General features: G+C 48.2%; 1 protein-coding gene across 1 annotated transcript in view; it reads right to left on the reverse strand.

Annotated features, from left to right (window-relative positions):
• LOC8038195 (UHRF1-binding protein 1-like) overlaps nucleotides 1-15,567 on the reverse strand; it is a 42,287-nt gene that overhangs the window by 13,744 nt on the left and 12,976 nt on the right. Inside the window, exons 7-13 of the mRNA XM_029973530.4 lie at nucleotides 14,155-14,457; nucleotides 13,968-14,063; nucleotides 12,242-12,486; nucleotides 6,358-6,645; nucleotides 2,476-2,541; nucleotides 1,609-1,843; nucleotides 523-782 (exon numbers count right to left, since the gene is read on the reverse strand). Of these exons, the coding sequence (XP_029829390.3) occupies nucleotides 523-782; nucleotides 1,609-1,843; nucleotides 2,476-2,541; nucleotides 6,358-6,645; nucleotides 12,242-12,486; nucleotides 13,968-14,063; nucleotides 14,155-14,457 (1,493 nt within the window). The remainder of the gene's footprint in view (nucleotides 1-522; nucleotides 783-1,608; nucleotides 1,844-2,475; nucleotides 2,542-6,357; nucleotides 6,646-12,241; nucleotides 12,487-13,967; nucleotides 14,064-14,154; nucleotides 14,458-15,567) is intronic.

Below are 15,567 nucleotides of genomic sequence, written 5' to 3' on the forward strand. Positions count from 1 at the left end.
AGAAAAAGTGTGCAAAACAAGGAGTGAAACAGGCAAAAAAGTGTGCTTCCCCTCTCTTGGTGACCCAGAAAATTCAGCGCAAAGGCTTTGTATATGGGTTGTACTGAAGAGAAGTGCATGCAGCATCACAAAGAGACAATTGTGCAATGTAATCCATTTTAATTTTAAAAAAATAAAAAAAGAAACCTGCACGGGGCACTGCCTGAACTAAGAGCACCACCCACCCCAGACACTGAAAGACTGAGGTTATCTTGCCCCAGACACCACCCTAACAAAGAGCACCACCCACCCTATAAAGCTACCGCATTTAAATGCATTCGACAGAATGAGAAAGCATGCAGCCAATTTTTTGTTTTTCATGGAGATGAGCATATAAACACATTCTGTGTTAAAAATGTCTTTATGAGCATGCAGCATCCCTTTTATCGAGCGACACTTTTTTTTGGTGCACTGCAGCTTCAGCCGTCGACACGCCACTAAAACCCGGAACAACCCAATGCCGTGACAGAGCCCTGCCCTCACCAGGCGGTCTTTGCTGGCCTGCTCCTGGAGGCAGGTGAAGGCCCTGACCAGGCGCAGCAGGAAGGTGTACTCGTGCAGGCCGAGCTGCATGCGGAGGTCTGAGTGCACGTGCAGCAGCAGCTGGGCGCTGCCACCTGAGGGCCACAGCCACAACGTCAGGGGCAGCGGCTCCACAAAGGCCCTTGGACGGTTGCCCGGGTACTCCACAAACTCCGCCCAGCAGGGGTCCAGGTGCAGAGACCACAGCGCCTCCTCCGTTCCTATCAATGTACACTTCTTGTTAACTACTCACTCTCTTTCTCGCATTGTTGCACAAGTCGAACGTCAAAGTGTGCGAGGTCACGACCGATGTCGATAAAGATAACGACCTATTTGCCACGCACATAGTACATTCTTGTGAGACGACCATCCACGACGGCTGGGTAAGACTGGAAGCTTCTCGCTGTGGTCGAACGTAAAGATACGGTGAAGATATGAATATACTAGTAAGGCAGTTTCAATACCCTCCTAATCCTGACGCAGCAATTTGAGACACCTGTGCAATGAAGACACTACTAACCTAATAGAGATTTCTCCCCTGTACCGAAGTTTAGTGTATTACACGACCTGATGATGAACAGATGCTTACACTTATCCAGCTATTATATCCTATAGAAGTCATTGTTTGGCAAGTGTTAATTTAACGCTGCCACATTGGCCCCACAGCTAATTGCACCATCCAGAGGTCGTCGCAGATGCCACTCTAGACACATTGTGTCCCCCCCCCCCCCCCCTCACCAGTCTATTACATCTGTGTTTCTGTTACTGACAACATTTTGCGTACATCACGAAGCTGGCAGACAGAAATTCACACCACATCACAGCAGATTCCTGCAGATCAGCCCACAACACACCACTTGGTCACGTAGGGTCACAACTGTAAGGAGCAACGCTGTCGCCACCAAGTAAGGAGTAATTCAAACCAATGCCCTTCTTGCCCCTGTGCCACCTCCACTCGTGGTCTTTCTCTAGTGACGCCATCTGTCGCCGGCTACCACAACCACCCGGCCGAGCTCCGTACGGTCGCGTGAAAGGGTGAGCCCTCACCGGTAGACTCTCGAAAGAAGCGGTCAGCCACGGGGGGCGGGTCCTGGGGCCTCCAGGGAAACTGGGCGGTCTCGAAGAAAAGGGGGCCCGCCCCCAGGGCTTCCAGGCACGGCCCCAGGTTGGTGCCCGTCGAGGGGCAGTTGGTGGCGATTGCCCGGGAGGTCGCCAGGTGCAGTTCCCGCAGCCCGTCCTCTGCCCACAGGGGCCGCTCCCGGTCGAACTGGGGAAGCACCACCTGTGCGGCATCGACAGCCTTGTCAACGAGATGCCGTTTACCGATAAAAACTCCCAGTAGCCGAAATGCTGCACACTTTAGCACACAGTTACACTACCACATTTAGAGGACTTATACCCTGCTAAATGTAGTAGACGGCGTTAATACAATGCTGCGATGTCACGTGGAACCATGACATACTGCGACACTCAATACCTGCTAAATTTAGCAGGCTGCAATGCACAGCAATACCTATAAGGTCCGTCGCGAAACCATGCCAGTAACCGCTGTCGCCATTTTTTGTGGTAGCCGTTACCAACACCTTTCGCCGTACCATGTCGCACACAATTCAATCCGAGTTAGCTTCCCTAAGTGTGCAATTATGCATTGATATGTGAACCTGAATGCATCCTTTTAACCAGTTTGATGCGTGTGCGAGTCATACATGCGGGAAGTTGATGCCGGTAAAACACCAATCTTGTTTGATTAAAATCTATGTTAATTGAACCTTTCGCAAATTAAGAAGCGAAAGCCGAAAAGCCTAGCTGGAAGGAAAAGTTCCGAGAGCAATGAGGCAACGAAGGTAAGAGCAATCGACTCAGGACAGTTTGAGTGGGAAAGCACTGTGTCGGTATTTCTGGGACAAAACGCACCTTGGGAAGGATCAGCTCCAGTCTTACAGCCAATGGCGTAACTCCGTTGGTGCACGTCAGGTGTTCCTGTAGTGGTCAAGAGATGGCATAACTTGCGGCAAGATGCTAAAAGACCACCAGCGAGCACAAGTTGATAGGAAAAAGAAAAAAAATTAAAGCCCTGCACTGTGCATATAACAATCAACATCAAATGAACAACTCAATTCTTATATACACTGGGCTTATGTCCAAAGAATTAGGGTAGGCCTATAGCCTGTTGTCCCTAAAATTTATGCAGTTGTAAAGCTGCCAATCGTGTTTTCATTGTTCTTCAACTGAATTAGGATGAATCCTAGTTATACAGACCAACCTCCTTATAACGTAAAGGGCTATAACAAAATAATGGTTGTAACGAAATAATTGAGATCATCCCCTTAAAAGCTTCCATAAAAACCCATGTATTTAAAAACTAGCTTTAACGAAATAAATATGATTGAGTTTTGGATATAACAAACCATCTTTGCTTCAAAATGGTAACTAACCCCACGACTTCATGCTAAATACAATGATATATGACACAGCAGAACAACTTTGCCGTCAGCCCGACGCGATCTCCGCTGCCTCCCGCCTGAAGGCTCCGACACTGCTACGACTGCTCCGTGTGGTACCTTAGGATAAACATGGTGAGAGTAAGAAGCGCAGCATTGGCACCTGATGCTATCTCTCGGGTGAAGAGACAGCTACGCAGCCCGCTAAAGTCGGCGGCGCCGGAAGGGAGAGGAGGACATGAACGGAAAGATAGGAGACAAGACCGGTAGGCCGGGCGGCGGAAGGCGAGGGCTTTCTCAACCTGCGATCTTGGAGAGTGGTTCGTCCAAGTTGCTTCGGTTCGCGCTTCTCTAGTACGTATTTTGTGTCCGATTTCCCCGTCCCACGGCAACAAGATAAGCACAGGCAGCTCCATCTCCAAGCTAAAGCGGAAAACAATCTCCCTCGACGAGGAGGCAGCAATACTCCGGGCTCTTGCGGCGGGCACAAAGAAAAGCCAAATGGCAAAAGAGTTTGACATCGCGCCAAGCACGCTGTCCACAATCCTTGGCAGCGAAGACATCATCGGGGACGCTATCGCACGTGGCGTGAAAGGCAGCTGCAAGAAGCTGCCTTCTACTGCTTTTGAAGCAGTAAAGCATTGCTTACATGGTTTTTGGACACCAGAGCTTCAAATGTCCCGGTAAGTGGAGCACTGCTCCAGAAGGCAAAAGACTTCACTTGCATCGCGAGATTCGACAGTTTTGTTGCGAGTGCTGGCTGGTTGCAGAGCATAAAAGAACATCACGACATCATCAACAAAATCCTCGGCGGAGAGTGTCAGTCAGTGGACAAAGAAGAGGCTACGGCATGGATGAAAAGTACCATTGGTCCTTTGTTGGAGCACTACGACGAGCGAGATGTGTTCAACGCTGATGAGAAGGGACTTCTTAGTGCGAAAGCATTAACTATCCCATGGAGAGAGCTGAACTCATCAGTTTGAAGTGCGAAAATGGCACCTAGTTTCTGCGATTCCAACAGGAGCAAATTAAAGCTGATGGATTTCGCCTTCGGTTCTATTGGTTAACGGCACGTCGACGGGACTCCCATTGGCCACTGCACTTGTCAGTTTCCAGAACCACTCACCCTATGGAGCTACGTGTACATCAGCGCGCCGTTAACATGGAGTGACCAAGGTCAGCGTGCCCAGGGGAGCGTGCACGCTGACTGGCAACAAAAAGTATGCAGCAGACAAAAAAGGGAGCGGACGAGCGGCTTGTATGATATCACATACACTCATAAGAAGAGCTTAGGTGTACCTCGAGCTTTATTTTTTTTTCAAATGCTGTTGAGAAAATCTCAAGGGCGATCGTTGCCATTGCGGGAAGCAAAGCAAGGTGCGCATCATGTACTTCTTTGTGCCAACATGGACGGCTCGGAGAAGATACAGCCATTGGTGATCGGGAAAGGCGCATCTCCACGCTGCTTCAAAGGAAAGCAGAAACTTAGAAAGGTAATTGAAAAGAAGACACTCGGAGCAAACCCAGAGAGTGAACAGAATCGACACACCATGGGGGATGGAGCGGGGAAACTGGAATACGTCTCCAACAACAAGGCGTAGATGACAAGAGCCATTTTCGCCTAATGGCTTTGTGACTGGGATGAGAAGCTCAAGAAGCAGTAGAGAAAGATCTGCCTTTTTTTTTGACAATTGCACAGCCCACTACACAAGTGCTGTACTTATAAACATCGAAGTTTGCTTTTTGTCTCCAAATAGCACGGCGGTAATACAGACCCTCGACCAAGGTTTCATCATGGCTTTCGAGGCGGACTACAGAAAGCGACCAATTGACAGGTTGTTGGTCAACATGAGCTTGAAACACGAGACTAACATAGACTTCCACGTGGCAATCGAAAATGCTTCAGGCCGCGTGAATAAGCGTTGCTGCGAGCATCATTGCGAACTGCTTCCGACATGCATCATTTGCCCTCGACACAAGCTACTTTGGTGACGATAAGTCGGTGAACTTTATCGCTGTACCAGACGAAGCCACTGCATCGAACAAGGTCGTAGCGATGTGGAAGACACTTCTTGATGCCGGTGTTGTGTCTCAGAACGAATCATTCTGAAGCTATATGAGCACGGATGTTGATGTGGTGATGATGAAGGAGCTGATTGACAAGGACATTGTGATCCCAGTCACCGGCACGGATGATACGAGAGACGATGATTGCGTTGAGGACTGCGACACTCTGCAATCTTGCGCGTTCCCCATGCTGACATCGCCGCAAGCACTAGACGCAGTGGACTTGCTATGCCGCTACTTTGGCGCGTGTGAAGACTGCAAAGATGGTCTACGGTTTACTGCTGCTGCTGAGAAGGATGTCCTTCGTCTAAGGAAGACGCAACAGCAAAACATCATGGACGTTTTTGAACAAAAGTCTGCATGAATTGCAAGAATAACTTTTGTTACTAAGAATGTGTTGCGCAGTAAATGCTCCCGATTTCTACGTTTCTGCGGAAAATGCTACCTATTTCTTGCCGCACGTTATTTAAGCGGGGTCGTCAATACTTTATTGAGGACATGGCGGCTGTGCCGTCTCCTGTAAGCATCGACGCACCCGGTGGTAAGTACACCCCCTTCCATGCAATGATTACGGTCATGGTCAAATACGGCTATAACGAAACAATGGCTACAACGAAAAAATTGAGATGTCCCTTCAATTTCGCTATAACGAGGTTTGACTGTAGCTACTTAGGATTATACATTATGTGTGCATTCAATAGTTGAGATATGCTAATGAATGAACCGTACCAATTGAATAGAAATAAAAATTAGAAAGCTGTCAAGAGGCGAAATTTGGCAGAACGGAGTTCAAACTCCAGGCCTCCTCGTCACTGGTGAACTATTCTAAATTACACCGTGAGGAGACCCGGAGTTTGAATCCCGGCTCTGCCAAGTTTTGTGTTTTGGTGGTTTTCTAAACTTTTTTTCATTGGATCTGTAGAATTCATGTCTGCATTTTTGTCTATAAATACACATTTAAAGAAAGTGACAGCATACTGAATACACACTTGCAGAAAGTGATTACACACCTATTGGCTATCTTCCACTTGGCCAACTAGAGTAACTATAAGAAGGCAACATATCAATCACACCATCAGACGAAGTGTTCTATGGCACGAAGCCTGGAATGCCTCTTTGACTTTTGCGTCTCGCGTCCTATCCCGATCATAAATCAAAAGCAATCCCCACGTGTCACCCAATGACGTCGCAGAAGCCGGAGCGTCATGCTGTCGGGTGTTGTGCTCCTAGCATTTGGCGGCCCAATCCCCAGAGAAGACGTCGCGACGAGCGGGGCCGCTTTCCTCACCGTGCATTTGCGCACGCTGTGCAGAAAGGCATGTGCCCAGAGCACGGTGGTGAGATCCACCCTCAGGGCCATGGGGCCCAGGTGGGCGAAGAGGTGGGGCTCGGGCACGCTCCCGGGCTGGGAGCTCGGCGACAGGCCCGGCGGGCTGCTGTGGTTGGCCGTGGGCGAGCTGCCCGGCCGCGGGTAGTAGTAGGTCAGCTCCAGGTGGAGCGCCTCGCCGGGAAGCAGCACCGTGGCGCCTTCAGAGGCCAGGAAGCGCCGGCGCGCGCCCCGGCCCGAGGTGCACACCTGCAAGAAAGTCGAGCAGATGCTCTTCAGACCGGAGTCGGCGTGCGGACTCCGACGCCGGATTGAAGCACCGACAAGCGTGCCACGGCGTGATCCATATCGAACGAGCTTTGAAGTTGCTGCTAAATGTCCTTGCCGGATTGGTAGCTGCTGCGAGTCTAAAGCCCATTTCTTACGGTGCAATATTTTGTCTTTTGTCTAGCGTCGTGCGAATATTCGAAATTGCAAACATTAGTTTCGAATAATATGCTGTCCGAAATTCACGTCCAGATGAACCGTGATATCCATATCTTTTTAAAGTGTTGATTGCAGCAGGTTAGCCCCGTTGAGTCTTACAGAGCACAGCTGCACTGCGGAGAAGCAACACCTGTGAAAGAGACATCCACGGGTGTAGCTTCTCTGCAGTGCACCGGTGCTCGGTAAGGTTCGCACTCAAAGGGGTAACCCGCCACGATCAACACTTAGAAAAGTATGAATATAAATCGCAATCGCGTGCTTGGGAGAAAAGCACACTTTCAAAGCGGGATGGTGCATGCATGTGCCTGGTGTATTTAAAAGAAAACTGAGTTTGTGAACGGTGATATCAACATTGCAGTTAAGATTTTCGAAAATTACAAGAGGATGCTTAAGTTTCGTTTTTAAAGTGGGACACTATCCAAAAGGGCGAAATTTTGAACCTTTTGATATGAATGAAATTTGCAGAATATACTGGCAGTTGCAAGGCAGAATACAACGTCAAGTTTCATATGTGTACATACATTATAAAATAAATTATAGCATATTTTATCACGAACACGCTTATATTGTTGAGGAAACCTATTATCAGAAAACTAATATAATACCTAACATTTTTCCTGACTAGATATGCAGCAGAATGCCTGGAGGGTGCAGCTGTGAAAGCAAAATTTCCCAAAAATAATTTATTTTCTGCTAACATCGCACAAAAAATCAAATAATTTTTTTTAGCTTTTTATCTTGTCGACAATATTTTTAATATATTTTATAAAAGACATTCTCAAAGTAAGAAAACAATTCCACAAGTTGCATTGCCCATGAAATTTAAGTTAGGAAAAACAAGAAATGAGCCTTCCCATTTGTCCCGTTACCAAACAATAGTTTTCCTAAAGCGAAATTTATGCCAAAAAGTGGAATGGAGAGAAATGCATTTGGGAGTGTTCAAACCTCTACCTTTTTTTTTGCATTGGTGGACCGAAAATAATTTATACAAAAATAACTATGCTGCGTAAACAAATTAATTTTCTAGAAATATTCACTAGATGTTGGTAGATATCAATATGTCATTTTTCATCAAATTTAATTTTTATCTGGATAGTGTCCTTTCTTAAGGGTGGAACGCGCCATGTAAACATTCAAGCCCCCACTCGTTCCCAAACCTTGCGTGTCTGCGTGGCCTGGTGGGTAGTGTGTCTTGCTTGCAACCGAAGGATTGCGGGTTTGAATCCCGCCTCCGCCTACAAATTCTTCAAATATTTTTTCCTTTAAGGCAAATTAATTACTTTATAAAGTGAAATCATTTGAGCCATAAGGCCACCTTTAATTCACATTACATGTAATGTTTTAATTATTTTCATTTCACGCATGACATTACATTTAACGTGAGCATTGTGGGTTGTTTGAAATTCCCGTGCAAGGTCATGTGGCTGCGACGTCGTGACCCTATCGACGAATTAGGATTTTTCCCGTCCCACACCAATTACGCCGACTTTTCTGCGACACGAGCTTTTTAAAGCTATCGCTTCAAAATTGAGCTGTGGCTGTTATGCAAGAACATTCGTTCGGTAGAGGTGCCCTCACAGCCTGCGTTCATCATTTGCGATACTTTTGTTTTTATTAAATTTGAGATTTAAGAAAGAGTAGTTGCATATACCAATGTTTATAAATCAACTCAATTAGATATAGCTGAGCATCTCTGTATGCTTCATTTTATGCAAAATCCGTCATCTACTTGCCACCCCAAGGCATTGTACTTTCTAAGGCCACAGTCCATAAATATAGTTAGAAGAAAATTATCTTATAAATAGACAAGTGGAAGCTTTGGAACAACCTTCGCAAGTTTAGCTGGCCTTTCGTTTAAGCATGGTGCAACAATAGTGAAAGGCTCGAAGAAATTATTCTATATTCAATTAAAAATTATGCGGTTAAAACCACGGTTTGCCTCAAACTCAAAACCTACTATTCGCACATGACTACTTCTGTCATATTGGTAGCCGCTGCAAGTTTGAAGCCAGTTTCATTTGGTGCAACTTGTGACTTGTCGCAGAGCGATTTTCGTCGTACTGAGATTTAAATGATGCTTGCGTGGCAAAAGAAAAACCGTGGACGGCACCTGATGTGCATGCTATGTCCAGAGGCCTTTTGGGAGGTGAGACTGAAAATCGCACCAATTTTTTGTGCACAGTTCTTCCATAAGAGATGGCCTTTACCTGTGACCCGACGATTTCTCCGTACATATCTGTTTCAATAAACCTACCGTAAAATCCGGAAAGGGCGCCCACCCTTTTGCCAGAGGAAATTGTAGCAGTAAGTGAGGTGGGCCATGTTTTCCAAAAACCACGAAAAATACGAGAAACGGCAGATTTTTTTGTGCCTTTATTCTCGCTAATCAGCGTTGCTAACTCCATTAAAGGAAACATCACTCCCGCTGTCAGAAATCAAGTCCAAAGCCTCGTCCACCAGGCTCTCGTGTTCCCTGGGTCCCGCCTCTGCCGCATTGTCCATCGACGCCAAACGGTCATTTGATTCGCCATACTCCGTTTCATCGAGGCTCGTTGAAATGCCGCACCTCTTGAAGGACCGCCGCACCGTGTCCTCGGAGAGGGAGGCCCACGCGTCCGCCACAAAGTCTACGACGTTCTGCCTATACGGCCTCTTTGGATTTCCCTCGGGAGTCAGCTTGCTTGCCTGGAAGAACACGGCCCAACGCTCGCACAACGCATCCTCGAACGGTTTCATCCACGAGAAGTCGGTGGGTTGCAGTATTGATGTGCAGCTGCCTGGTATCAAGGCTACGTCTGTGTCCCTGGCATAAAGAGCTTCTCGGGCAGTTTCCTTCTCACGTCGTCTACGTTCGGCCCCCAGACCCTGTCTATCCACTATTAGAGGACGGGAGAGGTCATCCACCCATTTCTAGATGATGTGATTCACACATTTCCCAAAAAGAATACCAGTACAAAATTAATTGACAACTTGGAACTGACTGACTTATGAAAGTGCATGCCAAACGAAAGCACAAAGGCAACAGGCCTCAAACACGACCGGTGGATAAATGCAGCCAACCCACAGGGCGTACCTAACCGCCTCACCATTGAAATTGGGCAGTGGCCGAGCCATATTTTGCAACTATGGCGAAGCAAGACGAAATTGGTTTGGCTCTAGGGTAACTGATGGCGCCACAATCAGACTTTTTTTTTTTGCAAGTTTGAAGGAGCGGTTTACAATAGGGAGGTTCTATAGTTTGTTTCTGTCTTGCGTAGTTCTAAGCATGTAGCTACCTTTATCAATGGCAGAATAAGTTTAAAAACAACATACCTGGAAGTCTGAGTGCAAATAGTGCCCTAGAGGGTACCCAGTCTGCTGGCTCTTCAAGCACGATCAACGCTGGAAGCTTGACTCCCGCTGCCGTTGCACACAAAGCCATGGTCATACCTCTCCGGTCACAGTCGGTGTTGGTGATTTGGATAGCTGAGTCGCAGGTAGCATTGTTTGTTCTTGTTGTTGGATAGTCCATTTGCACCATAGTCTGGTCCATATTGGCAATGTTCTAATCCGTATAATCATGCTCCCGGCGAGGAGTCGAAACAACCTTTCTGAAGACCGCAATCACTTCAGCATAGTCAGCGGGCAGCTTTTGACTTTAGTTTGTCCCAACCCGCATTGACACATTGTAGCGCTTTTTCCAGCGAGCGATGTACTGGCACGATGCTTGAAAGTTGCCCAGACCCATCTGTGCCGCGAGCTGTCGCACATGCTCTTGAAAAAGCCGGCTGCTGACGGCTCGACCGGCTGATCTCTCAGTCTCCAGGAAGTCCATTAATGCGTCGTCAATTTCTTCACTGAAAACGGCACGTCCAGTACCCATCCTTCTCTTTAGCTTGGTCTTTCCATGACACTGCTGCACGAGCACTTAGTCTTTTGTGTTCCACTCCCGTACACGCTTTCTGTCAACCACGATGCGGCGTGCAGTCTTGCTCACATTGATTCCGTATTTACGGTGCCACTCCACGATTTCCACCTTCTTCTGGATAGTGTAGCTAGAACTCATCCTGGGATCGCAGGAGAAACATCTTCACAGTTCACTGGCAGATCGAGGAATGAGATGGTCAAGTCAGTCTGACCTGTTTTCCTTTACGTTTATCAATTCGAACGATCAGATGCGGGGGCACCAAAAGAGTAACCTTGAACCTTTGTTGGGTTTTGCCTCCTTACCACTCTAGTCCTCCAAAATGTAACCTCTTCCCTTTGCAAAAAAATCAAAAACTACAATAAAAAAAAAAGAATTCTACCCGCGCCTTTTTTACTTTTGGGAATCGTTGCTCCTGGAGGGTGGGCGATGTATCGGCAGAGTGACTGAAATAGACGTTTGGGCAACAAAGGGGGGTGGGCCATGAGTTGGTGTGGGCGCCCTTTCGGGATTTTACAGTATGTTTGCCGCGGTCGGGCCGTTAAGTGCCGTTACGCGTGCAACCAAACAAGAAGAGAATCAAGTCTGTTGCCACAGTTTCTAGCATTTACCGCAAGCTTCCTTCACGCCGCTGCGGTAAAACAGCCATCGGCACGGCTCATGCGCACATGCTTCCCTTTAAGCAAATCTGGTTTCCGCGCACGTGCAGCGCTCAAACCTAGTTTGGGCAAATACCAACTTGTTCGTAAACAGTGTGTGGATCTATACAGGTTCTGTGTCGTTACCTATTGCGGACAGGTCACAATGAAATTTCAGATTTTTAGTGCGTAGAAATGTGAATCGTCGAGTTGTTAGAAACTTTCCTGTTCACGGAACAAAACCCTCGTTAAACAAAATTAAAGCAATGTTCTCAATGAACAACAGCCCGGGCTCCATTCTTTTGTTTTTGTTTCAAAATGCAAGGGTCAGTGATGCCCCATTCATTCTCACGCCTATGAACGGCCAGATAAAGAGGTAGCACCACCCTCATTAAACAAAATTAAAGCAATGTTTCTAATGAACAACAGCCCGGCCTCCATTCTCTTATTTTTGTTTCAAAATGCAGGGGTCAGTGATACCCCATTAATTCTCAGGCCTATGAACGGCCTGATAAAGAGGTAGCACCACCCTCATTAAACAAAGTTAAAGCAATGTTTCTAACGAACATCAGCCCGGGCTCCATTCTTTTGTTTTTTGTTTCAGAATGCAGGGGTCAGTGATGCCCCATTAATTCTCAGGCCTATGAACGGCCAGATAAAGAGGTAGCACCACCCTCGTTAAACAAAATTAAAGCAATGTTTCTAATGAAGAACAGCCCGGGCTCCATTCTTTTGTTTTTGTTTCACAAATACAGGGGGCAGTGATGCCCCATTAATTCTCAGGCCTATGAGCGGCCAGATAAAGAGGTAGCACCACCTGCTGCATGGCGAACTCCTCGAGGCGAACCAGGAGGCAGCTGGACATGAGGCAGCGCCAGTCGCCCAACTGGTTCGAGGAGGGGCTGCCGCCGCCGTCCTGGGGCGGAGTGGCGCCGTGCGGTGGCGCCCTCTGCAACACAGCGTGTCGGCTGCCCTCCGCCCACCGGGACAGAAGCTGCTGCACCCAGGCCTGACGGCCAGACGATGGCTCGCTGTACTTGAGCCACTGGGCACGGGGACTCGCTACGGCAAAAGGGGCGGGAAATCAGTGGGTGTAGAACCCCAAGCTCGGTAACACCGTTCGTCTTTTAGGGCGAAAGTAATTTTTTGTGAGGTTCTGTGGCGGATCCCGGGGCACGATTCGTGCTTGTCGTAGCTGGGAAATTCCACCGGTAAATTTAGAAGGAAAATTTCTTGACTCAACATCCTGATGTCGCGTGAAACAACGCAACTCCCTGACGTCGCACGACCCGGTGAAGTTGCACGCGGCACCGTGATGTCAAGTGACACTCCGACGTTGTGCGACAGTCTCGCGTCGCACGCATCACTGTGATGTTAGACTGCGATGCCATAGCACGGGATACCGTTATGCAACATGATGCTATGATGTCACGTGATGTCGTGGTTAGTGTGCAGTGCTATGGCTGTCGTCGCACTTCATTTGCATGACACGGAAAGAAACCACAAATTTTTATAGTGATGCATCCGAAAAAAAGTTTTCTCCCCTTTTTTTACCTCCCGTGGAAAAACGACTTGGTTGCATCCATCCGAGTAACAAACATTATAATTAGGCATAAGAGGCTTTAAATTTTCCCATAATCGCCTTGGAATTTGGGATAGGCATTAAAAGTTCAGTGTCCCAAATTATTTTTTAAAAAAATCCAAATGTTTCTTAAAAAAAGGCGGTTAACAAGAAATAAAAAAAATCATGAGCCATTCCACTTTGTGAAGGTGGATTACCAGCAAAGCTGTTTAGCATACGACACTAACGTGACATAGAATTTTGAACAAAGGTACAAACACAATTATTGTCTTGATCGGTGGTCGATCAAGTGTCAATGGTCACCGACAACACTTGCAGCGCACAAGTCCGGTTTGCAGGAACCCGCACATCGTAGATGTTGGTCAAGACGTCGTCGAACCACAGCCGATCACACGTCCTACAACTTACAACCAAACTGTCTGTCCAGAAAGTCCCTTTTGAATTTAGTGTATGCTCCATTAAAGTTGTCCAATTTAGCAGCACGGTACCTGTGTCTTTGTGATGCATTCTCTGCCCTGTGACGTTCGTCATCGCGGGGCGGAAAACGCATCTGGTGCAAGCAGTGCGAGCCTGAGGCCGAGATTTCGATCATCGTTGGTCTTGATTTAGAGCTTGATTTGCATGGGCTCTCGCACAACCGGGACCACCACCCCAGGAGAGCGGAAGGAAACTAGACACGCAAGCTCTTGGAACGAAGACAAAGAGAGGGAGCCATAAACAGCTTTGCTGTAAAAAATCCTTTCTTGTCTTTTCAAAATTCTAAAAAAAATTGCATTCCTAACTTACGTTATCACTAGTTTGGAGCTGCCTCGGCAGCTAGTATTATAGTAGGCCTGCACATAATTTCCTTCCTTCCAAAGTTTCATATTCTTTCTTTTAGACGCCTCTTAAAGAGGGGTCCAAGGACATCCAATATGAGTCGAACAAGACAAGGAGGTCTCTGCGTTCCACGAGCACTCACCGACTCCGTGGAAGGGGTAGTAGTCGACCAAAAGCTTTTCTAGGACCACCTGCAGCGCCCCCCCACCCTGGAGGGGTGGCCAGCTGGACCGGGTCTCTGCAAGCAAGAACGCAGCATCGAGGCGTCAACAAATAAACTCTCGGAAATGACCACACCAAGACGTCAACAAGAAAAAGCGCCGACTCACCCTTGGGGTCCATGTCGTCACAAAGGTGGAGGTCGATACGGGTGCAGAACAGATGGTACGAGGTCTCGAGCACATCGTGGTGCCTGAAGAACTCCACCAAGGGGCTATGCGTGCGGGGCGGGGCACCCCGGGGGGCCGGCTCGGCGGGAGGGGGTGCGGCACGCCGGCGCTGAGCGGCCGAGCGGCGCACCAGCACGCTGAGCGAGTGCCACAGGTGGATGGCCGCCACCAGTTGCGCGTCTGTCAGAGCCCACAGCAGGTCGTCGAGGATCAGGACCAGGCGGCTGGCCACCATGCTGCAGTCTGGGGGTCAAAGGTCGCCCAAAGGTCATCCTGGCAATGTCCCATGCTGCTCAGCGACAGTTGCAAAAATTCAGAGGGGAAGGAGTTATCTTGGGAGGTTGGGGAGAAGAATCGCGTGTTTTTGGTCTCCAGGCTACCTCTTACTATAAAGGGTTCAGCCGATAACATCATCCGAGGGATTAGATGTGGGCACACGATTTACCCGGTCTAGTTAAATTCGGAAGGCGACAAAATCTTAGGTGTCACTATCCTGTTCGAAGCGCTTGTCTTCTCACCGATTGGAAATTAGTGCCAGCCGAACCTCTCCCTCGAGTGCCTGAGCGTTACTCCCGGCGGGGGTAAAACATCACGAGTTCAGACATACAGCGGCACTCTGCTTCGTGAAACGAGCGCACTACGGCCTTCCCCAGAGAAAGAGCGCAAAAGAAAGCAACAAAAAAGCAGAAAAAAAAAAAAAAAAACTTTTTTGCCGCAACGCGTTGAGGTATTAGTTCCGAGTTGAGGTCTTAGTTCCGTGCTCCGATTGATCTGTTTTCCGCAAGTTCCAGCAAACAGGTCTCGCACTTCAACAGGCTCCGAGAAAGTCGCATTTACGCCACAACCGTGGAAGATGGCACCCCCACATAACACGCCCAACGAGCACTCGCGCACTTACCTCGCACGAGACGGGCGTTCGTCGCGCCGTCCAGCCTCTACATGAATACGCAGTTTCTCTACACTAACACGTAACAATTAGTGTTACTGCCGCCTTGCCACACCAATACGGCAAAGGGGTTACTTTTTTTCAAATGCGCAGCATTTATGGGGTTGGCTTTGGCGCTTCCCTCTCCGGGTCAGGCAACTTTCCTTGGTGTCCCCTCGGTAGAAGCAAAGCGGACTACACGTACCACGGAGGCCTCTTGCTTGCAGGCTTTGCACACCACCGAGGCGGCGCAAGAGCGACCGCAAAACAAGATCGCTGGGCTCAGCAGCAACGCGAAGCCAGTTGCCGTCACAAAGTGGTCGACCGGCAGTTTGTGCGCAAATTTATGAATGATTCGTTCAGTGAGGCGCGCAATGTGCGCGACAGACTATGGTTTTGGGCGGACGCGACTCTGCTGCATTTTCTCG

This window comes from Ixodes scapularis, unplaced genomic scaffold (genome assembly GCF_016920785.2).
Source record: "Ixodes scapularis isolate PalLabHiFi unplaced genomic scaffold, ASM1692078v2 PGA_scaffold7__128_contigs__length_106722199, whole genome shotgun sequence".
Classification (NCBI taxonomy): domain Eukaryota; kingdom Metazoa; phylum Arthropoda; class Arachnida; order Ixodida; family Ixodidae; genus Ixodes; species Ixodes scapularis.